At 56.4% G+C, this 23361-nt stretch overlaps 8 protein-coding genes across 8 annotated transcripts; 4 read left to right on the top strand and 4 right to left on the bottom strand.

The window, feature by feature from the left end:
- Positions 1-795: 795 nt before the first annotated feature.
- Positions 796-2226, top strand: PUNSTDRAFT_128750 (uncharacterized protein; the record flags this gene model as incomplete). Its single annotated transcript, XM_007389212.1, has 4 exons — positions 796-951; positions 1002-1333; positions 1709-1722; positions 1871-2226. The coding sequence occupies 4 exons, from the start codon at positions 796-798 to the stop codon at positions 2131-2133; spliced, it is 765 nt and encodes a 254-aa protein (XP_007389274.1). The 3' UTR covers positions 2134-2226.
- Positions 2227-2836: 610 nt separating this feature from the next.
- PUNSTDRAFT_78046 (GMC oxidoreductase) lies at positions 2837-4769 on the top strand (the record flags this gene model as incomplete). Its single annotated transcript, XM_007389211.1, has 4 exons — positions 2837-3249; positions 3403-3774; positions 3830-3908; positions 3966-4769. The coding sequence occupies 4 exons, from the start codon at positions 2837-2839 to the stop codon at positions 4767-4769; spliced, it is 1668 nt and encodes a 555-aa protein (XP_007389273.1).
- A 1280-nt stretch (positions 4770-6049) lies between these two features.
- On the top strand, positions 6050-10111 carry PUNSTDRAFT_123274 (uncharacterized protein). The gene is made up of 9 exons (XM_007389210.1): positions 6050-6419; positions 6549-6689; positions 6830-6922; positions 7085-7186; positions 7242-7991; positions 8098-8457; positions 8518-8643; positions 8703-9017; positions 9072-10111. Exons 1-9 carry the CDS (start codon positions 6341-6343, stop codon positions 9869-9871), a joined length of 2766 nt encoding a protein of 921 aa, XP_007389272.1. The 5' UTR covers positions 6050-6340; the 3' UTR covers positions 9872-10111.
- A 128-nt stretch (positions 10112-10239) lies between these two features.
- Positions 10240-11274, bottom strand: PUNSTDRAFT_78043 (Hly-III-like protein; the record flags this gene model as incomplete). Its single annotated transcript, XM_007389209.1, has 7 exons — positions 10240-10372; positions 10428-10463; positions 10510-10652; positions 10717-10781; positions 10845-10946; positions 10999-11023; positions 11092-11274. Coding segments are annotated over 7 exons (687 nt in total), but the record flags the coding sequence as incomplete, so codon positions are not given.
- Positions 11275-12253: 979 nt separating this feature from the next.
- Positions 12254-13009, bottom strand: PUNSTDRAFT_93986 (hsp10-like protein). Its single transcript, XM_007389208.1, has 4 exons — positions 12950-13009; positions 12809-12892; positions 12561-12746; positions 12254-12498 (listed from the first exon to the last, which is right to left on the bottom strand). Exons 1-4 carry the CDS (start codon positions 12950-12952, stop codon positions 12448-12450), a joined length of 324 nt encoding a protein of 107 aa, XP_007389270.1. The 5' UTR covers positions 12953-13009; the 3' UTR covers positions 12254-12447.
- Positions 13010-13147: 138 nt separating this feature from the next.
- Positions 13148-17054, bottom strand: PUNSTDRAFT_147032 (uncharacterized protein). The gene is made up of 4 exons (XM_007389207.1): positions 16760-17054; positions 15956-16509; positions 14224-15901; positions 13148-14175 (listed from the first exon to the last, which is right to left on the bottom strand). Exons 1-4 carry the CDS (start codon positions 16836-16838, stop codon positions 13445-13447), a joined length of 3042 nt encoding a protein of 1013 aa, XP_007389269.1. The 5' UTR covers positions 16839-17054; the 3' UTR covers positions 13148-13444.
- A 970-nt stretch (positions 17055-18024) lies between these two features.
- PUNSTDRAFT_147031 (alcohol oxidase) lies at positions 18025-20661 on the top strand (the record flags this gene model as incomplete). Its single annotated transcript, XM_007389206.1, has 11 exons — positions 18025-18084; positions 18183-18301; positions 18355-18465; positions 18530-18779; positions 18843-19084; positions 19143-19168; positions 19222-19598; positions 19656-20049; positions 20106-20180; positions 20408-20547; positions 20605-20661. The coding sequence occupies 11 exons, from the start codon at positions 18025-18027 to the stop codon at positions 20659-20661; spliced, it is 1851 nt and encodes a 616-aa protein (XP_007389268.1).
- A 322-nt stretch (positions 20662-20983) lies between these two features.
- On the bottom strand, positions 20984-22952 carry PUNSTDRAFT_109378 (uncharacterized protein; the record flags this gene model as incomplete). Its single annotated transcript, XM_007389205.1, has 3 exons — positions 20984-21576; positions 21630-22552; positions 22613-22952. 3 exons carry the CDS (start codon positions 22950-22952, stop codon positions 21124-21126), a joined length of 1716 nt encoding a protein of 571 aa, XP_007389267.1. The 3' UTR covers positions 20984-21123.
- Between the last annotated feature and the right edge of the window lie 409 nt (positions 22953-23361).

The following is a 23361-nucleotide window of genomic DNA, read 5'->3' as shown; positions in this document are numbered from 1 at the left end:
AGAACATTGCGCATCATCCCGTAGGTTGCAGGGATCTATTTTCACGACGAGTTCACGAGTAAAGCTCACGATGACCGGCAAGAAGCGACTTGGTAGGATCCCACTGCCCCAGGTGAGCCGCGGAACCTGCGCCTGGCAACGCGTTCCGACCAGTTCGCAGCGCCCGTCCAGATGCCGTATCCATTTTTCTCACAGTCCTCTTCCCACCAGAAGCGCTGTGGTCTCTCCACAACAGAAGATGATCATCCAACTCGACTCGTTCCATCTAAGGTGTGTTTGTTCGCGCGGAGATAGACCCGCAGCATACTTAACGATCTTTTTCCGACAAAGGCATGCTGCCTGCAATCAGCTCTGATACCTCAATTCCCCTGGTATGGATGGGCGTCTTCCATGAGAAGCATTGCGGAGCGTTCCTTCCGGTTGCGCTTCCAGACACAGGATCTCATCTAGCCTCCCGTGACGGACGCTGCTGGTCGATACTGGTCGGAATCCCTGTACCCCTAGTGCGACCTTTCTCATCGCTGATGATAGGCTTGATCAAAGGTCAAGTATAGTCCAAGCGCGGGATACAGCATCGCACCCTCATAAGTACCGTAGCACATCATCGCATCTTGTGTCAGTGGTCCTTTTCGCTCTCCTGTTCATCCCTACGCCGACTTTTGCCTGCAGTGATCTCACGGCCAGATGATTGGACACGTCCGAGCTTCTGCTGGCAATGGGACGCCCATCCCTGCCGAAGTCGCTCTCATAATCGAGCAGTACGCTCGTGCCATCCGGCCTTCTATCATATTCATCATGATTGGCACTGTCTTCACAACAATTCTTCTGGTTCTGCTCGGTGCTCTCGTGTTCTTGTCGACGCCGCAATCGCGTCGATTAGCGGTGTTCATGTTCAACTTCGGCGCTCTTACTCTCGCAATTGTGACTGGTATTGTCAGCAACCACCTTCAGGTATGTCAACGCGATGAGCTTCCCGCTATATCAGGCTAACCCGATATCAGATCCACGCCATCCTATCCCCTTTGGCCACCATCAGCCCGATTGAGAACGAAGCATGGGTGGCGATGTACTTGTGGCTACCCTGGCTCTCGGAAGCGGTCTTGATCATACGGATAATTGCGGTCTTCAAACAGCGCACAGCGCGTCTGTTGGCATCGGTCCTCGTGGTCCCGATCACGATGAAGATATTCCGTGCTGTCTTGTTCATCATGTACCTTCGAAACTGGTGGAAGGATAGCGCCCATCCCGGAGCGACGAGTGCGAACTCTCGGGCCATCGCCAGCCAGAACTGGATTCAGAAGGCTATTTGTGTTGCTGAGCTGACGGATGATGCGTAAGTCTTGTCACGAGACTGTAAAGACACGAAAGACACGCACTGATGATGACCTAGGTATTGTTCTGCCATCTTTCTTTGGAAGGTCTGGGAACCCTCACGCTCTATGATGCCAAAAGCTAATCAGCGATTCAGTTTGCGGAGTAAGCCTTTTGCTTCGTCAATTCATGGTATACAATGTTGAACGTTTGTGTGCTACGAAGGTGGATTTGGCAGCCGCATCGGCGTACTGTTCTGGATGGCTGCAACGAACTTCATCTTTCCCGGTATGATTAAAATGCGACTACGAGACTGGTCTCGCTAACATGGATTCCTTAGTTATCTTGAACATCATCGTCTTGATTGTTCTATGTGTATCGAACACTGTTGTTGCAGGGTATTTCACCTTGGTGAGTTGCTCTTCCATCCGGCGTATCTACTTGTGGCTCATATTATGCCAGCCCAACACATTTTGCACCGTCATTTTTACTGTGCTTGCTACCGGTATGCATCATTCCCACATGATGCTACTTCTCACTGATGATATTCGTCTATCAGTATGGAGCTCCGGAGTTCAATATAAGGAGCGCCAGGCTATCTCATATAGCCATCGAGACATCAGCTCATCGGACGCGCGAACGGCTTACACTGCATATACGAACAATGATGCGGTGATGATATCGAAACACGTACATATCCTGCAATCGCCCGAGTTCGTGGACAAGGAGTCGGGAAAATGGGTAGAGCACCAGCAGCCTGATGAAATGCTCCTACCAGGGATGGACTCGCCAGATGCTCGATGCATAGGAATAGCCGAGTAGTAAGTATTCGGTAACAAACAGCGCCGATGCCCTGTAGAATCAACGATTCATTGCGGAGTGGGATGACTGAGTATAGGGGACAGACCAAGCCTATAGCCCACCCTATAGATACTTCTCATAGGTGTATTGTACTCTACAAGCACTGCTGATTTGGAACATATTCCAGAGTTTCATACTGTATATATTCGATCAGCTGGGCAGCAAGAGACGGCAACGTGGCCTGAGCAGCACAGCGCCCAGGCAATCGCTCTAGAGAGCCTGAGCACAAAGGAGTAGCCATGAGTGCGTCGAGTTACATGTTGGCGTAGTTACAAGTAAACGGAATGTATAAATGGAATGAGATGAGTATGATGAGTAAAGGGCTTTCCGAAATAGACGGGCGTGAGATAACTGCGCAGTCTGACCGTTCCCCTGTTTAGTTCCGTTCCATGCCATCTCGTACGCATCTGACGGCAGTGCTGGCTATGGAGGTTCTCGTGGGTACCATCTCCACGGACGGCGGTCGTAAAAGCCCCTCAAGGACGTCGACATCGCGAACGGACCGCCTCCAACCGACCTGAAGACGCCGACATGGGCTTGTTTTCGACCTATCCTACGAGCGCGCCGAAGAGCTTGGACGGGCAGACGTTCGACTACGTCGTCGTCGGAGGTGCGATTTCGCAAACTCATTGACATCTCAACGTCGTGCTCATGGAGGTTCACGATGGGATATGCAGGGGGCACGGCGGGTTGCGTCGTCGCGTCGCGGCTGAGCGAAGATCCGAACGCGCGCGTGCTGCTGCTCGAGCGCGGCCCGCTCGTCGACGGATGGGCGGCGCACGTCCCGCTCCTCGCGAGCAACTTCACGACGAAGACCGCGCCGGTCTATCGTCAGCGCACGGTGCCGCAGCCCGGGCTCGGCGGGCGGGTGGTCGACATGATCGGAGGGAAGGGGCTCGGCGGGGGGACGCTCGTGAACGCCGAGCTGTATACGCGCGGCGTGCCGGGGGAGTATAACGCCTGGGCGATTGCGGGGAGGCAGGGGTGGGGGTGGGAGGACGTCGAGCCGGCGTTCAAAAAGTCGCAAATGTGGATACCGCCGAAGGACACACCGGCGTTCATGGGGTCGGAGGGTGTGTACCGCTGGGCTTGCTGCGAAGTTGTCGCTGACGTTCGGTATGCACACAGGTCCGTGGCAGACGCAGATCAAAGGAGACATAAATTTCAACGTGGTGAAAGAGTGAGTGACCCGGACTTTTGAGGCGGCGTAGCTTGTACTTATATGCGTAGGAACTACGATGCAGCTGCGACATTCGGCGTGCCGGTCGTGGCGGACGGGAACGATCCGAACGGGCCCGTCGCGTGGTGTTCGCGACTAGACTCGACGATCGCAAAGGACGGGAAACGGAACATGATTCAAGACGCGTTCTTGCCTCAAAAGCTGGTCAGCGAGAGGAAAGGTCGGCTGACGATCTCTGTGGGCGCGTTGGTGCATCGCGTCGGGTTCGACAAGGAGAGCGATGTGATTCGCGCGACGAGCGTCGAATTCGGTGATGATGCTACGGCGAAGGGCGAAGGGACCGCGAAGTACTCCGTAGTGGCGACCAGGGAGATCATACTGTGCGCTGGCGCTATCATCACTCCTCAACTCCTCCTGCTCAGGTAGAGATCCACACTCAACCGGGTTGATGACGGGCGAAGTTGACGCGGACGACAGTGGCATAGGTCCTCGAGCCGATCTCGAATTCCACAAGATTCAAGTTGTCCGCGACATGCCCGGTGTGGGCGCTCATCTGGTATCTATATCACGCTCTAGACTCGCCTGGTCCCCAATTACTGACGGCATGTCGCAGCAAGACCACGTCAGCGTCCCGGTGCAATACCACGTCCCGCTCGAAGAATCGATCGAAGGCCTGCAAGCCAAACCGCTCTTCGCCGTCGGGCAGCTGCTCAAATACGTGTTCACGCGCGAGGGCATCTTTGGCTCGCAAGTGCAGCAGGCCGGGATCTTCCTGCCCTCCTCCGCGCTCAGCGAGGACGGGACCGCGATCAGGAAGGACGTGCTCGAGCACGCGCACCGGCATACGCCACGGCACGTGCCGGATATCGAGGTGATGTTCCTCCCGGTGGACTCGGACCCGCCCACGAACCAGGGGACGCCGAAGAGGGGCGTGTTTAGCTATTTGTGCGCGGCGGTGCAGCCGAGGTCGGTCGGGTCGGTGAGGCTCGCGTCGAAGGATGCGCGGGATGCGCCGGTGGTGGATCTGGGGCTGTTGAGCGACCCGGAGGACGTGGTGGTGTTGAGGAAGGCGGTCCGGTTCGCGCTGGCGTTTCAGGCGCGGTTGCCTGTGGAGGGGAAGGGGGTCGTACCGATGACGCCGTGGTCGGCGCCGCCCGGGGAGAGGGACCGCGAGGTGGACGAGTGGGTTCGAGAGAACGCGGGGACGACGTATCATTATTCGTCGTCGGCCCGGATGGCGCCCGAGGCGGAAGGCGGGGTGGTGGACGATCGGCTGAGGGTGCACGGCGTGGCGAACCTGAGGATCGCGGACGCGAGCGTGTTTCCGACGATACCCGGGGCGCATCTGCAGGCGCCCGTGGTGATGGTCGCCGAGCGGTGCGCCGAGTTCGTCAAGGCTGCTGCTGCTTCGTCCTGAGCTTCGAGCTCGGAATAATGCGATAACGCGAACCGAATGCAGTATGCTTCGCATCTGGGGTACGCGTTGCGTCATACGCGGTGCCTAAGTATTCTGTACGTGCGCAGTCGTCACGATAGGGTCGGATTTGGGTATTAGGCAAATCAAGGGTTGATTATTCGGGGACGGTAACCTACGGTGACGCAGGTCAAGGCGAACAGTCGTGCATGGTCATTGGTGGTCTGTCGCAGGGCAAGACCATTCTTGACCGGAAGGGAAAATGTCGTCTACGAGCGGTCTCTCGCTAATATCATAGCCAGCTTCCAGTCTGAATGGCCGGTAGCAGTCATACCGATAACAATAACGTTATACGCAGGAATGGTCGTGCGGATGGGGTGCGTTCTTCCGGGGTCATATGCCCGGGCACAAAGCCAGAAGATGACATGAAACCAGGACCCTGTATCTGCTGCTCATACTGCATAGATATCGAGTTCATATGGCCACTGTTCGGACGGCATAGAGTTCGAGAACGTGGCGCCGACTTTAGCTAGGCGTAGCGGCAGAGGGTGGGATTCGGGGCCGAACGATTGGCAAGGCGCGCGTTCGGTCTTTCCACTCGCGGAAAGAGGGCAGTTCTCATGTCGAACGTTCGCATGCCAACAGGTACGGTCGCTATCAATTAGCGCGCCCATCTCCAGGGTGGCTTCCAAGTGCCCGGCGGGCCATGGATGACCAGCCCGCAGTCAACAAGCTTTGGCGCCAGGCCTTTGTTGGAAGTTATCAGACTGAGACACGGAAAAGGCACGGCAAGTGAGACAGGAGTAAGTAGCGACGAGACAGGCGTTGTTTGGCTGCCATGGGCGTCAAAGGTTCTAGGGACCGAGCGGAATCGGATGGCGTCATCTCCGCGTTTGCGAGAAGCGCGACAGAATGAGCGCGGATCTGTAACCGAAAAGAAGGGATCTATGATGTCATATCATCTGACAGGCCTTGGAACGAGCGAGGCGGGGCGAGAATACACAGGAAAGGCCCGCAAGCACACATGGAAGGGAAAGTCGCAGACTGTGCTCGGACGGACGGGGCCGGCGGGGAGGAAACCGGGCGACGCCAGTGGCTGGCTCTGGGGAGGACTGGAGGGTTCTCGAAACGGGCCATGGGCGGTGCGGCCAACGAAGCGCGCGCGTTCCTAAACCATATCAGCGCCTGAGAACCGGGGTGTGCGTCACTTTCTCACGCGTCATGGTGCTCCACAACTCGTCGCACCCCTTCGCCTGAGGAATCACACATCGACCGCCCCTTTTGCCCGACCCGACGCTCGTTCCAATTCCTTGCTCCACGACGACCAACTCCACCGTCCCCGACGCCAACTGCCGTCGACGCGCTCAACGTCCCGAACACACAAAGCCCCTGTACACCACATACCGCCGGCCCCATCGCAGGCTTAGCTCTCACCGAAGGATCGCCTCTTCCGCTCCACCCCATCACTCCCCGCCCACTCCATTCAGTCGCGCTCCCTACTAGACCCTCGGCTCCGCCCTGCTCCAGATCCTCTCCCCACCTTTCGCAGCATCGACACTGCCTAAATCGCCACGATGGCCGGAGATCACAAGTGTCCAGTCTGCCAGGCGACGTTCACCAGGCCGCAGCATGTCGCCCGACACATGCGATCTCGTAAGTCTCGTTACATACTTTCACCCCACCCAGGCCGCGCATACAGTCCCTCCACTCGACTATATGCGCCCGCTTGACTCGCGTGACAAAGCGCGTCAAAGCATATATGCTGACCCTTCCCTTCGACAGACACCGGCGACCGCCCGTACAAGTGCCAACACTGCGGCGACCAGTTCGCCCGCTCGGACCTCCTCTCTCGCCACATTAACAAATGCCACGCATCGGAAAAGCCCCCAGTGACGAACGCGCCCTCGAACCAGCGCAGGAAGGGTGAGTGGACGGACTACACTATTTTCCCACGTTTTTGTTGTTCGCTCGTCGCGGAGTCAGATCCTGCTAGTTCGCGCCGCCCCAGTCTCGGTTCGACTGAAAAAGCTCTAACTTCGACGCTAATCACAGCCTATGTTTAGGTGCTGCAGCTGCATGCCGTGCTACGACCTCGAAACAAGCTTGCGATCAATGCGTACAAGGTACATTACCCTGCGACGGCGCTAATCCATGTTGTGAGTACTCGTAGTTCTTTCCATTCATTTTTGTTCTACCCAGTTCTGTGTTCGATCGTGTCTACTTCGCATTATCGTCACCCAATGTGATGACGTCATGCGAGCCTTGGATCGTTTCCCTTTCCGAATATGTCGACGCATATACTGACCTCTTCCCGTCAGCGAAATGTATTCAACGGAAGACGCGATGTACATATATCAAATTCCACCGACAAACAGCCCCAGCAGGCCCGGGACACATGCCACCTCGGATGCCCGGATCCAGTACGTCCCAGTCGTTGACCATCCGCATCGCATGACTCACATAGAACTCTGGTAGCATCAAACGCGGCTGCGAGTGGAATCAACTTGCCACCTGTAGGATCCGTCGCACTTTCCTCGAACAACTTCAACCTCGGTCTGCCCCCTCTCTCCGACTACTCGTTCGCCGGTCCCAGCCTGTACGCCCAGACAGGCTCCATCCACAATCCCCCTTCCACCTCGTTCAATCCCGGACACGGGAGGGGATACTCGGATGACGCCTTCATCCTCAACCAAACTGGCTACAACCCTGGCCTGAACCCGAACGCGAGCCCGACGATGCACTCATCTGTCGACGCCAACGCTAGTCCGCACGCACCTTACGTTCACCCCGCCGGCCTGGCCGGCGGCATCAATCCTGGACCCACCAACAGCGTCGGCTCGACCGCGCTCCAGGGGCTCTACGGCAACCACCAGTTCACGTTCCCGGCGCCTCCGATGCCTCCGCCCGTTACCCAGACACAGAGCCAGAACGCAGTGTACGGACCCACCGGCGATCTTATGAACCGCGTCGGCTCGTCGTCGCCCACCCCGTCGCTCACCATGTCAGGTTCGACGCGCGATTCCATCGACTCGGGTACGAGCGCGGGCAGCTCCCCGCACATGACGCAGCCGCAGTTGCACGGAATGACGCAGGGACAGCTGCCGCCGAATATCGGCCAGGACGCTGGGATGCGGTACAGGATGCATGCGGAAATGTTCAGGCGACAAATGGTGCAGCAGCAGGTGCAGGAAGCAGCTCAGGCGGCGGCCGCGCGTAGTGGGGGATGTAAGTGATTCCTATTCTCTTCCTTTCCTCTCTCTTATGTTGTGTGCCTGTGTGTACGAATACGGAGCGTCGGTATTTATTGATGTCCTTTTTTTATTGTTGTTAGCTGAATTGATCCGCCCGAGATTCGACTCGAACCCGGCGGCCACCACGGCCACCACCATATCGGGATGGCCACCGTCCTCGGACGACGGTGTTAAGTACGAGACGACGGCCTTCGAGGGCCTATTCGATAACGAACAACAGCATCAGCCCCACGCGCAGGACGGGTACGCGTCGTTCAGGCATCCGAACGGTGGGTTGAACGGCGCGCATCACGCTCGGAACGCGTCGGATGCCAGCTCGGCGAGCGATGCCAGCGCGGCGAGTTCTGCGGGACATTTCCCGGGCGGAGACGAGCGCGCCGGGAGCGTCGCTTCCGAAGGGGGAAGAAACGTCCACCATAATGCGCAGTTGTCGCCTAAAGGTGAGCAGCGCCAACTCGGCTCTTGTTAACAGTACGGATGGTTGACCGTCTTTCTCGCAGTGTATGGTGACGGGAAGCAGCCGGACGGCGTGTCGAACGCGTTCGGACTGATGAGCCTTGACGATCCCAACGTCCTTGCTGGCCTGGCGAACGACGGTCAACCGTTCTTCAGCGGCATGACACCCGGTTCGTTATGGTTCTGGCCCGCGACGACGCCCGATTTTTTCTGACGTCGTCGATCATAGGCGCCTTCGACATGCAGACGCCGATGCCGAACCGGGAGAAGGAGAGGCAGGGGCCGTTTTCCGGCCTCTTCTCGCCGTTCAAGACGCCGCTGAGCACGTTGAGCAGGCAGCTCGGCTTTGACTACTCTAAAGGTGATTTGCCACCATCCTCCTGGGAGGATCTTGTTGGCGAGTTCGTGAATGACGCCGGCGTTGTTGCAGATGGCAAGACGCCGTTGAGCTCGAAGGAGGTGGAGACCAAGGAGCTGCGTGATTTCTGGAAGCAGTATTTGAAGACGCCGTTGAGCGGGGGTGGTCCCCTTGGCCAGCCTAGCGGTACGTTTGTCCCACTTCTCGCATGCATTCTGGTTCCTCATATACAATGTGTAGGCGTCAACGGGGATAATCTCGCTCGACCTGGAGGGCTGAAGCGCGGTCTAAGCCGCGTCGCCTCGCTCCCGTCCGTGAAGACGCCAGCCGCCGCGAACGTCGAACAACCGCCGTATCACCATCACCCCCAGACGCCCGGCGTCGAGCAGATCAACGCGAACAACTACAACAACGTCGCTCATGCCGCCTACGCCCGCGCTCCCAATGGGTCGGACGACCTGCGGTCGTACGAGCAGGCGGTGCTCGCGCGCAGGATGCCGATGCGTCTCAATATCGCCCCGAAAAAGCCGCGCGTGTCGCCCCAACCTCCGTCTCAGGCGACCTCGAGCCAGCAAGGTCACCAATCCGGCGCCGGAGGGAACCTCTCGGCATCGGGTTTGAACGCGACACTCAACGCTCAGAGCCGGCCTTCGTCGTCCAACTCGTCGTCGAGTCTCACCGGCGCGCTCGGCGGCGAAGCGAGCGGTAGCCGCCCGGGCACGTCGCAGGGTCGCATGGGCCCACCGCCCGACACGACCATGCGCCCTCCGGCCGGCGGAAGCGACGACGGCGCGTCCGTTACCTCGGACGGGGATGGTTCTGGTCGGCCAAGCTTCAAGCGGCTCGCGAGCCAGACGCTGGGTCCGGAGAACACGAAGCGGACAATGTTGTCGTATCCGGCTGATGAGGCAGATCCGCAAGCGGGCGGAGAGGAGGGGCAGCAGCAAGATGGGTACCAGGGAGGGATTGATGGCGCGCGACCCATAGCGGGCCTCCCGGACAGGTATAGGAGGGTAAACATTTCGAGCGCAACGGCATGATATACATCGCGAAATGTGGCGTCTTGTTGTTTACTGAAAGTGTTGACTCTGATGTTGTTTCCATGATCTCCCGTTTTTCTTGACTTATATCCTCTCCATGGAGCTTCTCTCTCCCCTTCCCCTGTTCTTATTTCAGGACGAAAGTATGTTTAGTTGTACTTGTATGGTCGTATACTACCGTATCACCTCCGCCATGTAATACATGAAGATGGTCTGGAGGTTACATCTTCTGACACTGCCCAAAGCTATGTGACGAGCACAGATTATGCATTAGATGAGATGGTCTGTATGGCCTGTCGAATCAGCGCGCATCGCAAACATCTAGACGCAGATATTCAGTGAACGAACACCCTATCTCGTCAAGGACGTTACGTACCATTGGCCAGACCAACAGCAGGGTGCCAATGATGGAATATTCGCAAGACAGTGACGTAGTGCAGAACGGCACCGATGATCACACATATGTGCAGGAGCGGGTGAGAGGCACCGAATATGTCAAACCTGCGAAGAGGTTCGTTCAGCACGGACACGCTAGCATTCGAAGAAACCGTAGCACCTTCCAGGCGCCTTGCTCTCTGGAAATCTCTTCGCACTGCATCCCGTCGGTTGTGGAGCACATCTTGTCGTCATGGACGTACTACAGGACTCCCCCAAGCAAATAGAACGCCCAAGAACAGAGGATGTATCGGACACCCATAGTCTCGCAGAGCTTCTGGAACCCATCGCGTATCGCGGCGTGGACGAGAGCAGTGACGTTGATAACCATGAGGGACGTGAAGAGCTATATAGCACCGTTAACATTCATCATAGTGGATTTCAACGTAGGTAGAGGAAGAAAATAGCACCAGCACTCTTGCGGAGGCATGCTCAGGACGGCTATACCGTGGACTCGCGATAGCGGCGGCTGCTCCTGCACCAGCGCTGAAGAATCGGCACCCCACTCAACCTTTCTCGAGAGACGGTACTGACGCACCGACTCCAACAACGGTTACGCTTGACAAGTAGAACAACTGGTAGCGGGGTTCGCAGAACCAGTAATAGTAGTTCCAGGGATAGCTCGAAGCCACTATAAGGCCTTGAAAAATGTTCATCAGAGAGCGGTGTGTCAAACGAAGAACATGACGAACCGATAATCCCGGTATAATCCAGCAACTAAAACCTCCTGCAGAGCTAAGGAAATTATGAACTCCGAGGCATGGATGATTTGGCGCGCGCTTTACGTGGATCGAATGACACTCAAAGACGTGGTATAGCGAGCTCAATACGAAGCACGCCGACGCGCTGCATAAGAAGGCGACAACAGCAACAGGGACGGATGTCGAGGCAACCGAGTTACGAGCTTGACAGTCGGCGAGGTGAATATCTCTAAATATTGTCAAAAAGTATAGGAATAGAACTGAGCCAACTCAACTCGACGACTCCTAATTGCCCGAAGCGGAGCGCTTCGTAGCTGTCTCGACTGCCCTACCGGTGCTCCAGCACGAGCTTCGGGTTGTGGTCGATGTCGAGCAGATGATCATGGACTTCGGTGCTGGAATAGTTTCACCGGCGGTCGCTGGACATCCAAGTGGGGCCAAGGGACTGTCCTGGTCAGTCATTCGAGCCGCATGCTCCATTCGTTCTGACGGTTGCTGCAACAGCCGAACGGTCAAGACGTCTTCCACTTCAAGCCGGGAGTGGGATACGACCTCGACATTCTGGATCTGCTCGTCATGGACGAGGAGCACAAGGGCCCATTACCCTGCTCGAGCACCATTCAATTCAAAGCACATGGTCAGGCGATTGCTTGCGGTTCAAGATCGTACTGACCAGAAGACAAGGTTTGCGAGTTCCCGTGAAACCCGAGGAGCGCAAGGCCATGCTACTCCAGCCCCCTGAAGGTTCGTCAGATAGCGTATGAGGTGTCACAGCATGCTCATGTTATGTTTCGCAGAGGGTGAATATGTACGATGCTCCTGTGAGCCTTGATCCTTGCTTGGGCGCTTGGACACCATTTGACGTGGATTGTCTGTTCGTAGTCAACCTCGAGACGGGAGACGAACGATTCGAAGATATAAACTTGGCTATGTTCCTCGGCGTCGGAAAGATGGTCCAGAGGACACCGACTTCGGTCACAGGTCTGTGGTGCAGCTATCTACCCCCTTCTTCAGCGCTGACTACAATACCGATAGTTTTCATGGACATATATCGTTGTGTGTAGGACAGAAAAGCATCTGCACGGCATTCAAACGCTGCCAATAAGTGTCAGATAGATTACTAAGGACGAGTAACTCGCTGTCGCTTGTGCCTCCTGCTCGAAGTTCTTGCTTGAGTTGAACAGCTTCAGGGATGGGACAGTGCTCAACAAGCAACAGTTGCTTTCTTCCTTCGTGGCAGTATAACATTCTGAGTGGGGATGCGATGTATTAATTCGATGCAAAGCAATGCGATTAGCGACATAGTAGCAATAGCGGATGTATGATTTTGGTCTCAAATCGTGCGGCAATTGATTGCACACGACACCTCGTAACCCTCAGAATCCGGAACCACCTCGGGCACAAATCCCACGACGCGAAGGTCGACTGCGACTATCACGTTCACTCATGGATCTTGGCAAGGATCTCGGAGTCGCGGTAGAGGTAGTATTCCTGTAGGCAGCGATGTCAGCAGGCGGGCGGTCGATTTTCTGAACAATGCGAATCTAGCTCACCTCCTCGCCGACCTTTATTGAGCTACCACCCCAACCAGGAAGGAGCACCCGGTCACCAGGCTTCGTGGCCATGGGAATAACCTTTCCATCTTTGTCCGTCGCACCGGGGCCGACGGCGAGCACAGTCGCCTCCGGGAGCGGGTCCTTGGTCGCCGAAGCGGGGAGTAGGATACCCGACGCGGTTTTCTGTCCAGTGTACGCGTCAGTATACATGCACTTGGAAGGCCGTGACAGTCTCAAGTATCCACCGTCTCAGGCTTGAACCTCTGGACGAGAACGCGGTCGAACAGGGGAACAAGAGACTTGATAGTCTTGAGGGTCGTCTGAGCAGCCTATAGTTCCGAATTGCGTTGAGAACCGCCTTGAAAGGGTAAGAAGCGAGCACGAACCATTGGGAGGAGGGAAAACAAGGAAGGCGAAGTAGGAAGAAGGCGTTGGATGGAGGTGACCACAGTCAAGTTGGCAAGGTGGAAGTCTCTCGAATTTTTGGGAACACCCACGTCACCACAGGTCACCGGATTCTTCCGGTCACTCATCACGTCACGCAAAAGCGCAACTTTGCCACGAGTTGCACACAGCAATAACGTCTCGGGATGATATGTATTGCGCTTGGTTCGGATTATAGACATGCTATGGAACATTGCGAGAACATGTGAAACTATGTCAATCAGATAGCCCTAGCGAGCGAAATGGGTAGCAGGAGGTTGTGCGAGTTGACCGCAGAGTATGTGCGAGAGGGTGGACAAGGATGGTCATGGGTGTAGGTGTTGAATGACGAGAGAGCGTGCGGTGTATCCAGAGAAGTCAAGAGAAAATGTCTGAAATATAGGAAACATTAAATCATCTTATGAAGGAGCGGCAGGGAAGGGACGTGTCCACCATACTCAATCGAGCATCATCGCGTCGTCGGAGGGAGAGAAGGCTGCCGCTACAGAGTCCTCCTCCACCACCATGTTCGCCGCCCGAAACGTAACACCATCATCGCCGTCCTGGTCCATCTCCGGAGTGCCAGTGATCGTTCGAGTAGTCTCAATCTGCATAGCAACCTCTTGTCTTATGGCAGGGGTGGTGTTGTCCTGGGTGGGCGCACCATCCAAATCGCCACGCCGAGGTGCGAGTTGCATCATTGCTCGGCGCAGCGCGTCTTCAGGAGTCATGCCTCTCCTCGGCCAGTCGCCAAGCATTACGTTAGGATTCCCCATTGTTCGAAAAGCGGCGGCGATGGCCGCTGGGGTTTGGCCAGGCAGCAGAGGGGGTTGCGCTGCTTGTCGACGGGTGTCCCTGGCAGTTCCGGCAGTCGTCGTCTGCGTGCCCGCATTCGTAGCTGTAACCTCCCTACTACGTGCACCAGTGGTGACTGTCACGTCGGATCGAACGCTGCGCGTGCTCTCTCCTTCATGTCCCCGACCTCGTCGAGCCCCGTCCCGACCATCCTCACCCGGCTCAGTATTGCCGTTGTGGTGTGGGTCTTCGTCTCCGTCCTTGGCGCTGCACCAGAAGCGGTGACCCTCGCTCCACGCCGTGCTCTGGCACTCCTTCCCGCAGTATTTCGCCTTCCGACACCGCCGGCACTTAGCGAATTCTCGAGGATAGCTCTCCCACCGTCCACAAAGCACTGTATGCTTACTCAGCACAGCACAGACGGGAAGGGGAAAACACTCACTGTTGGCGCATTGACGAATGCCACCCCGACTCTCGTCCTTCCTGCACGCGTTACGCATGATGACCCCAGCCCAGTACTGAATCTCGGCTGGTAACATGGGCGGTGGATTAGGAGATTCGGTCTCTATCGAGCTCGGCCGGAAGGTAAATCGCTCCACCAGTGCGAAAACGTTGGTCATACGGGGAGGCGCAGATGACGAAGCCTGGGCCTGCGACGATACCGCCCCACCGGAAGCGGGGTTGGCTGCAGCAGAGGCGGCAGTCGCCGCCGCTTTGCCCTTGTTTTTCGTCTCAGACCTGAACGCCTTGAAGAAGCCAGAGCCCTGAGTCGTCGTCTGCCCGTCTTTGCCTGTGAAGACAGCAGCCTTACTGGGCTGCGCTGCAGATTCTGGTGGGTTCACCTGCCCGGCGGTGGCCGGGTGGAAGGCGACGCGCGGCTTGTAAAACGCCTGGCGTACATGAGGGTATTTGCTGAGGTAGGCAAGGAGTTGCAAACTAAGGAGAACATCTTCGTCACGGTAGGGTCCGTCGGACTCCCGGTGGTGATGGTGATGTGGGTGGTTATGTGGTGTCGCGGTAGCTGTGGTGTTCGTCCCGGTTCCAGGACCGGTGGTCATGTTGGCGGCGGCGGCGTTATTCAGGACGGGAGAGCGGTTAACGGTAGTGGTGGTGGATGTGGGTGTCGCGTCAATAGTGGCATTAGTAGTCGTAGTGCCGGCGTCGCTGAGGTGTACTGTATGCATCCGTGACGGAGTGGAAAGGGAGGTGTTTGCTTCGCCTGCTGTAGCGGGGAGAGGCGGAACGCTACCCGGAAGAGCGATAGGGACAGCACGAGGGGTCGCGTCCGTTGCCATCCTTCGGCCATCTCCTCCATCGGCAGGGGTCGTAGCGACCTCAACCTCAGGTTCGCTCATTACTTCCGGCGTTTGCGTTCGAGTCGTCTGTGTCCCCATCTCTATCGCCCCAGGGGCCCCAGGAGGCGCTCCCAGGGCGAAGTCGTCGTTCTGTTCCAGGCTGACGATGCCCTCTTCAACTCCAACCCCTACTCCTCCTTCGCCGGCCGTGATAATGATATGAGCGTCCGGGTCGAGATTCATCTCCAGCTCCGATGCGGCTGTATCGTTGACGATTCCGACGGCACGACGAACGTGCTGAGGGGAAATGGGTACTCGGGTGCGATCTGGCCCCGCCTCTGGGTTCGGGCTGGGATCCCGGGACGTCTCCGGGTCGACTTCACTGTCAGAGACCACGCGGGATTGGTCTGACATCTCAACATCGCCATCTTCTTCGACGTCGGGATCAGGCCGCGATCCCGCCGAGGGCCCGCCGCTGCTATCCCGCATCCGATGAGGAAGTGCGCGACGAGTGTTCGAGGCTGAGGCCCGGATGGTGTTGGCACGGCTCGTTGCACGAGCTACGGCTTGCATCGGGGGCATGTTCCGTGTCACGGCGTTGTTCGGTGGTTGATCCCATACAGGGCGGGCTAGGATGGTACCGCTCCTGTCGCGTGTAAACACTTCCACGGAGCCAGTGGGTGTGCTCGATCCATTCGGAGTCTCAGCATCGGATGTAACGCCTGACGTTGTACCAGATGATGCTGAGGATAAAGGTTCTTCCACCCTAGGCGATATAATGATAGTCTCGCTCTCCACCGGGGCTGCTACACCACCCTGCATCGACTATATTGCATTTCCATCAGTTTTAATCCCAATGAGGAATGGCTATATACGCACGATTCTTTCATACGTCAGAGCAACTTCCCTCTGCAAAGCGCGCGCCAACGCCACAGCCTGCTCCCTTTGACGTTGTTCAAGCTGTTGCTGCCTTCGAGCTTGTCTCTGATTTCGCGTCTCCCTTCCATTGCCAACTATGCCGGGCCCGACAGCAAAGCCCTTGCTAGCCAACCAAGCTTCGAGTATTCGCCCGACGACATCCAGCGTCCCAGCCTGCACCACACGCTGACGGATAGGTTCGCTGCCTCTGACCCCGATATTGACCACGCATTGGAAAGCTAGGGAGAACCGGTATGCAGCGTGTTTGTCGTACGAGCTTGGGTTCAGGACAGGTTGCCGTGGAGGGGTGGTGGCGGTTGCCAGCGAGAGTCCATAGATTAGGGAAGGGTTCGTCGGTGGTGGCGGTGAAAGTGTAAAGTCAAGGAGAAGATGCACAAGTCGCTCCAGGCCTCCGTCAACGGTCATGATCTCCCGTATACGAGGGGATGTGGAGGTGAGGTAGGTGAGATGAGACAAGGAATTGAACAGAGGTAGTGGCGAAGTCGTATCGAGCGCTGCGAGATGAGAAATCAGTATTTGCGAATATTGGGCGGACTTGATGAGAAGAAACGAATATCTCTGGGCCCGAAAGACGACCCCGAGGTTCAGTCGAAACACATATGCGCAGCGGGTGCACTCGTGATAGTTTGCCACAAGGCTGAAGTCGTAACCTCGGATCCCAACCATAGGTCAAGCGACCTCCCAATAGATATTGCAAACTCTTGCAGACCCAAACGAGATAGAAATTCTGAACAAGATGCTCACCTCGTCGATCATAAAGTTGAGATGATATGCATACACACGCCCTGTTCTGCACAGGGAACGCGAAGTTGGATTCACGCATCGCTTCACGCGCAGCCGATTAGCTTGAACGTTCCTCTTTATGTCAACACCCGCAAGTGATCTGGGGAACGAGGTTCGGGATCCGGCTCCGCTCGGACTTGATGTCGCAAGACGTGTTGGTGGGCGGTCGCGATTGCGACGACAACCACGAGGAGAGTGTGAAGAGCGTCGGAAAGAGGTAATGGAGATTAGCCTGATCGGTGATGATGAACGGAACAGCGCACGACGAGCAAGAGGTCTCGGTCGTCGAGGCGTACGATGGCGGCAAGGGGATGACTGGTCTGTGTACGCGTGTTTACAACAGTGGCAGCGATGACAGCACAGCCTCTTCGGAGCACCGCGCAAGCTCTTGTACTTGCCCTCATCACCTCAGGCATTCGTAAGCCATCAGTCAGACCCCCAAGCGCTGTACCATGCCATCCAACATCTGCGAAAGACCCACGGCACAAACAAACATGTAGGGCTCACGGCTGGCCATGAAACCGAGACGCCGCATACCACCGAAGAGTTCACGAACTTGAAGTCGAGCTCCGAGCCCGTCACCTGCCCGCTCCTCACGTTGCTGATTCACGATCAGACGAAGGCCCGCAGTATTGTTGAATAATGGACTCCGTTTGTCCGCCGACTCTGCACGACTTTTACGTTGCAAGAGCAGTGCAAGTACCACATCGGTCCATCCCATTTACCGTTGTTCTCGAGGCGCAGGCGCGAACGTGGTACAATCCAAGTCATGGGCGGGTGCGTGACCCTGTAAAGTGCGCTGGCTGCACCCTGCGCAAGTCCGATTCGCTTAGCTCCCTCAGGAGACTATATTCCGTTCACTCATGCTTGGCATGTTGCAGTGAGATAAGAACCGCCCTTGCGCAGGCGCTCGGTGTTCCGTGTTGACCGCTAGCAGGCATAGGTTAGGCAGCAAATAGAGACAGCAGACCTATGTTGAGCGCATCTTGCCAGGATCGGGGGATTTAATATGTGGTCGGTTCAGTGACTCTTACGGTATTCCCAGCCTATGAGATTGAATTAAAGCGCGCGAGCGGTGTTCTGTCCAGCATCACCCACCTTCTCGGTACCCTTGATCAGATCCAGCGCATCTCCCGCTCCCGTTCCTTTCCTCTCTGCAAGAGCGCCTCATTTTGATTCCGAAGCGTCAGCTGACTGATCGGTATACTTTCGAGCAGGTTTCTCCCATGTTGTCGCGTCTTCGCACGACGCAGTGGCTCGCGGATTTTGAGACTACACGGCACGAGGTACGTACAGCATATAATCAACGTCACCCGCCATTCACGGGCACTAATCACCGAAGCAGAGCCGAGTATAAACCTGTGGCATTCTCACTGCAAACCAGGATTCCCCTATCCTCATGCATACAACAATGCAATCGCTAGCAGCCCTGGCGCTCGCTCTCCTCGCTCACGGACGCATCATCGACCTCAATTCTGAGCCGTTAGTGCAAGATCTCTACGAGTTCGTGCTCCTTTGGAGGTTATATGCATGAGGCCCGCCTAATCGTGATACAGCTATGTCATTGTCGGAGGTGGTACAGCTGGGATGGTGATATCCAGTCGGCTATCTGAGAATCCATCCGTTCGTGTCGCAGTACTCGAGGCTGGCGGGAGTGGCATCGGCAAGTAAGCACATCCCGACATCAGCGTTGACTGCTATCGCCACGTTGCTGGAACCAGCATGTTTCAGCGAAAACATATCCTGCCCGGGTCTCATTGCAGCCGTCCTGGGAACGCAAGTCGATTGGAACTTTAAGACCGTGCCCCAGCAATTTGCCGCTAACCAAAGCATAACCTGGCCACGGGGGAAGGTCTTGGGTGGTAGCACGGCGATCAACGGGCGAGTGTTGACCCGCGGATCAAAGGCTGAATACGATGCCTTCGAGAAGCTTGGTAATCCAGGGTGGAACTGGGACTCTCTGCTGGCCGCAGTCAACAAGGTGCGGCAGCTTCCTAGTTTGTCTCTGAATGTCGTCGCCGTGTGATATCAAATTTTACCGCAGGCAGAGCATCTTCACTTACCTTCCCAACATCTCGAAGACAAATACCGTTATCAATTTGAACCTAATTCTTACGGCACGGACGGGCCGCTGGACCTCACGTTCTCGCCCTGGTGGTCGACGGCTGTTGAGCACGGCTTCTTTCCATCTGCACAACTACTGGGACATCCGCTACTCCCGGACGGCAACGATGGGAATGCTACCGGGCTGCGTTTCATTCCCGCACACGTTCATCAGACTGGCAGGTGTGTACAAAGACAGATGCTCTTGCTCGGTTCTTAGGTACTTGATCATCTAATACAGGAGGACCACTGCTTTTACCGCATACTGTGAGTCCAAAGTCGGTTTTAGATGGGTGCGGAATATTGACTTCGTCGTGCAGATGATCCGAGTCGCCCAAACCTTGATCTATACACTTTTGGTCGGGTCTCCCGGCTCATCTTTGCCGGGACCGCGGTTCCGTTAACGGCCACTGGAGTCGAGTTCATCTGTCCCAACGGGACGATCGGCACGCTGCGGGTTTCCAAGGAGGTTATCGTGTCCGCCGGGACGGTGCAAGCGCCGCAAGTTCTAGAACTGTCAGGGATAGGAGATCCCGCAGTGCTAGTGCCGTTGGGCATTGATGTTTTGTACGCTAACACAGGGGTTGGCGCGAATCTCCAAGACCATGTCATCGCGAACTCGGTTTGGGCGTTGAAGCCCCAGTATTATTTCCAGACATACACCGCGCTAGAGGAGAATGCGACCTACTTTACTGAGGTTGGGGGCACCATGTTGGCTTTTCCTGTAGGCTGCCCGACTGATTGCATGCTCCAGTCCTTGAACCTATGGGCAAAGCACGGAGTTGGGATCATGGCGAGTTCTACACCTCAGCTCCAATACTCGTCGCTGTCCCAGCTCGTGGATGAAGACGGGATGGAAGAAGCGCGCAAGCTGCTCGCATCTAAGCCCTCCTGGCTATCAGACGCGCAATTTACGGTGCTGAAGAGTCACATTCTCGGCGACAACCCAATTCTTGAATACTGTCCCATCCCGGTTCAAGGAAGCAACGTTCCGGAGCCTGGAGTTGGCTATCTCCTATTCCAGAACGCGATGCAGCACGAACTTTCAAGGGGCACAGTTCATATTAACACCTCTGATCCGCTGGCTGCACCGGTCATCAATCCAAGATATCTAGAATCCGAGTTCGATACCTGGCTCATTGCCCAAGGTAAATCATCTCCCTAGATGGCAGACGTGATCGACATAGATGCAACGCTTTTACAGGGATGATGCACTTGCGCAAAATTACTGAGCAGAAGCCATTCCAGGACGTCCTCGATGGAGAAGTCCTTCCTGGAAGTGAGTACATTTTCCGATGGAACCCTTATAATGGATTCCAAACTCAGTTATCCAGCCTCTGTGCAGACGCTAGACCACTATCGAACGTTCATCAAAGCGAACATTGACTCCGAGTGAGCGAGCCAAGATTCGGCCGGTGCTGCGTTCCGGCTGATTCGCTGTGCTCCAGATGTTAGAAGTTACACACACTATGACCGGATTTGGCTTATTGAAATTACCTTGCGCAGATCATCCGATAGGAACCGCCTCCATGCTCCCCGAATCGGACGGAGGGGTTGTCGACCCAGAAGCTCGCGTCTACGGCACAGCAAACGTCAGAATTGCGGACGCGAGCGTGATTCCTATGCACATCTCCGCGCATACGACGGTCAGCCCACAATTTCCTCGTTCATCCGCACTGATCCATCTGCGTATTTACCTATAGAATATAGTCTACGCATTCGCAGAGCGCATAGCGGATATCATCAAGGGCACTTCCTGATTGATCAATTATGCCGGAAAGCGCGTCCCGTAGCGGGAGTAATTGAACACAATGGAAGAGTGTAAGATATATATTTACTGAATGTATCTCCGGACCTGTGCACGTAGCAAACGTTCATCTGTTGTGGCGGCATACGGCCATATCGAACGATTGGCCACCTCGCGTGAGCGACTAGAAGTTTGTTAGGACGATACATCGTGGATCCGCAGTGTTAATGTGTTCGGTATGCGTGGGCGTCGTGGAGAATAAACAGCAGATGTAGGATGCTGTTATAGAGCGTATGCAACTGGCCTGCTGGAATGGCGTGGTCGTGGGGGCCGGTGAGTTCCATGTCGAGCGGAATGCGCTGTAATCGCCATGCTGTCATACACGAGGCGCGGGCGCGATGCACCCTGAACCTGGTCCGACGCGCGATTGCGAAATGCTGCCTGCGCTGGATTGGCGCTGTCGACAGGACGCCGATCAATCCGGAGCCGGGGGGTCCGTGAACATGGACACGAAACCGATGAAGACCACAGCGCTGACAACGGAAAGACTAACGCCGACCGCGTACGCGACGGTCATGCCCGATATGTCCTGATGCGTGAGGTGGAAGACGAAGAAGGCGCGGGCGGCGCCGAGACCGGGCACGGTGCTGTTGCAGTAGCATGTATCGTAAACGTTGGTGAAGTGGAAGATACAGCCGACGATGAATCCGAACGCATTCACGGCCGCGAGGAAATGGCCGACTCTTCGGAGGCCGACCGCGAAAACGGCGCAGACTTGTTGGGTCGTGCTGTGCGGTCGTCCGAGGGGATCGGCGGCAGGATACGGAGAAGCCGAGTGCGCCAAGAGACTGGACAGCATGAGTAACCCTAGCACCACCGTGGACAGGCCGCCGTAGATCAGGTACGAGAGAGACCTGCATCCCCATCCCTGACAAGCCGTGAGTGAAGGGCAGCGAACAAGGCCACGTGACCAGTGCTCACCATTGCAGGGGTGAAGTAGTGCACGATGATGGCAGCGCCCGTAGTCGCCCATTGCAAGCACACGGCTGCCAATGTCGCAACGCCCAACCTTTTCCAAATCGCCGGTCCCCATTTCTTCCGGGAAGGAAACGGAGAGAGGAGCAGACGGGCCTCACTACCAACACGATTTCTCCATGTCCCACTCAGTGGCCAGGCCTGGTTATGGACAGGGAACGCGACGCTATCGAAGGCGGGAGCACTGGCAGGAGGGGAGTTGTCGTGGACGGCACGATTCAGCTCCTCTCGGACCTGCTCGACCGCTTCCGTCCACGGGAGGAATCGGGCGTAGTTGTATACGGGTTGGCTGGCCTTCTCGTCCGTGAAGAGGGAGTCGTCCGAGGCGGTGACGTCGAAAGCGTGATCCTCGTGCGGTGCCAGTGGGCGTACGACGCCACTCTCGTCGTGAACGAAGGCGTGCTCGTTTGCGTGAACTATGGCGCTTTCCACCCGTTTCTGATTGCACTTCGGCGAGATGAGCAGCCAGCCGGTGACGACCGCCACTAGCCAGCACCATGCTGATCCGACGGCTTGGCCCCATGAGTTGAATCCGCCCTCGATATCTTCGAACGAGGCGATGATCGTGAACGCGTACGCGACGAGCACCCAGATGATGGACGCTGCGGCGGGGACATTCCAAGTGCTGGCCTCCGCGTCCAGTTTCTCGTCCAGCGTCTGCCAGAATTTGTCGTTTTCGGGAAGTCGTACCAGGGAGGACAGAAGATTTGCGTTTGTGGAGATTCGCAAGGCAACCTGCTGGAGGCCGCTTAGGACGCGGACGGCGTGGCGTTTGTGACGATGCTTAACACTCTGGTATCGTTCGGCGATCCAGTACCCGTTGAGCACAGTGAGCGTCAACGAGTAGGTAGCCAGCGCGGGAGAGCCCACTGCGCAACCAAGGGGTCAGTCATTAGTCACAATTGTGGTGCATGAAAACGGAGGCTCACGAGTCAAGATGGCTCCTTTGATGTTATCGTACCGATTTCGCGCTCCAAACGGGATTTGCGAAAGGAGAGCGAGCCAGGGGAGGACCCAGTTGCTGAACTGCTGAGAAAAGACCGTCCACTTGAATGCCTCGATCCCGGTGCCGCACCTATCAACGCAGAGCTTGTACGAGATCGCAGTGAGTTTATTGATGTCCGTGACGGCATGACCGTGGTTGTCCCGCCATCCAGACATGGTCGAGTTGTCTTTTTTGATGTCATCGAAGCATTGGTCGAAGTTGGTGAATGAGAAGGCACGAGAAGCTATGAGGCAGATGACGAGGAGCAAGAGCCGGGCGTGCATGTGTCTTGACGTCAGGCTGGCTTTGCGGGAACCACGAAGGTGGGAGGGGTGATGCACTGCAGACAGGTGCTCGAATCCTTATGAAGATGGACGGAGCCCGGGATTATGCACGTTTATGTCGCTCGCACCGTCGGCGCCGGAGCAAGGCACGGACGGTCCAAGGGAGCAAGCTATTGTAGCTATACAGCCCAAGCGCTCGTGCGCCAATCCCAAAGATGGGTGACGCCATCCGCTTGGCGGACACGCACAACGCGGGCCATGCCATCACCGTGCACGCTCGTTCCCTTCGCATTGTACTCTATTGCGAGTGGTTTAGGGGATCCTTATAGCACCGGGTAGAGCACTAACGCTAGCGCGATGCCCCTTGGCGTCGCGGATCTATCTCTGCACAGGGGAGCAGCACCATAAG

This window comes from Punctularia strigosozonata (genome assembly GCF_000264995.1).
Source record: "Punctularia strigosozonata HHB-11173 SS5 unplaced genomic scaffold PUNSTscaffold_25, whole genome shotgun sequence".
Lineage (NCBI taxonomy): Eukaryota > Fungi > Basidiomycota > Agaricomycetes > Corticiales > Punctulariaceae > Punctularia > Punctularia strigosozonata.
The sequence above is the reverse complement of the archived record's forward strand: the minus strand, read 5'-3'. Positions and strand labels throughout refer to the sequence as shown.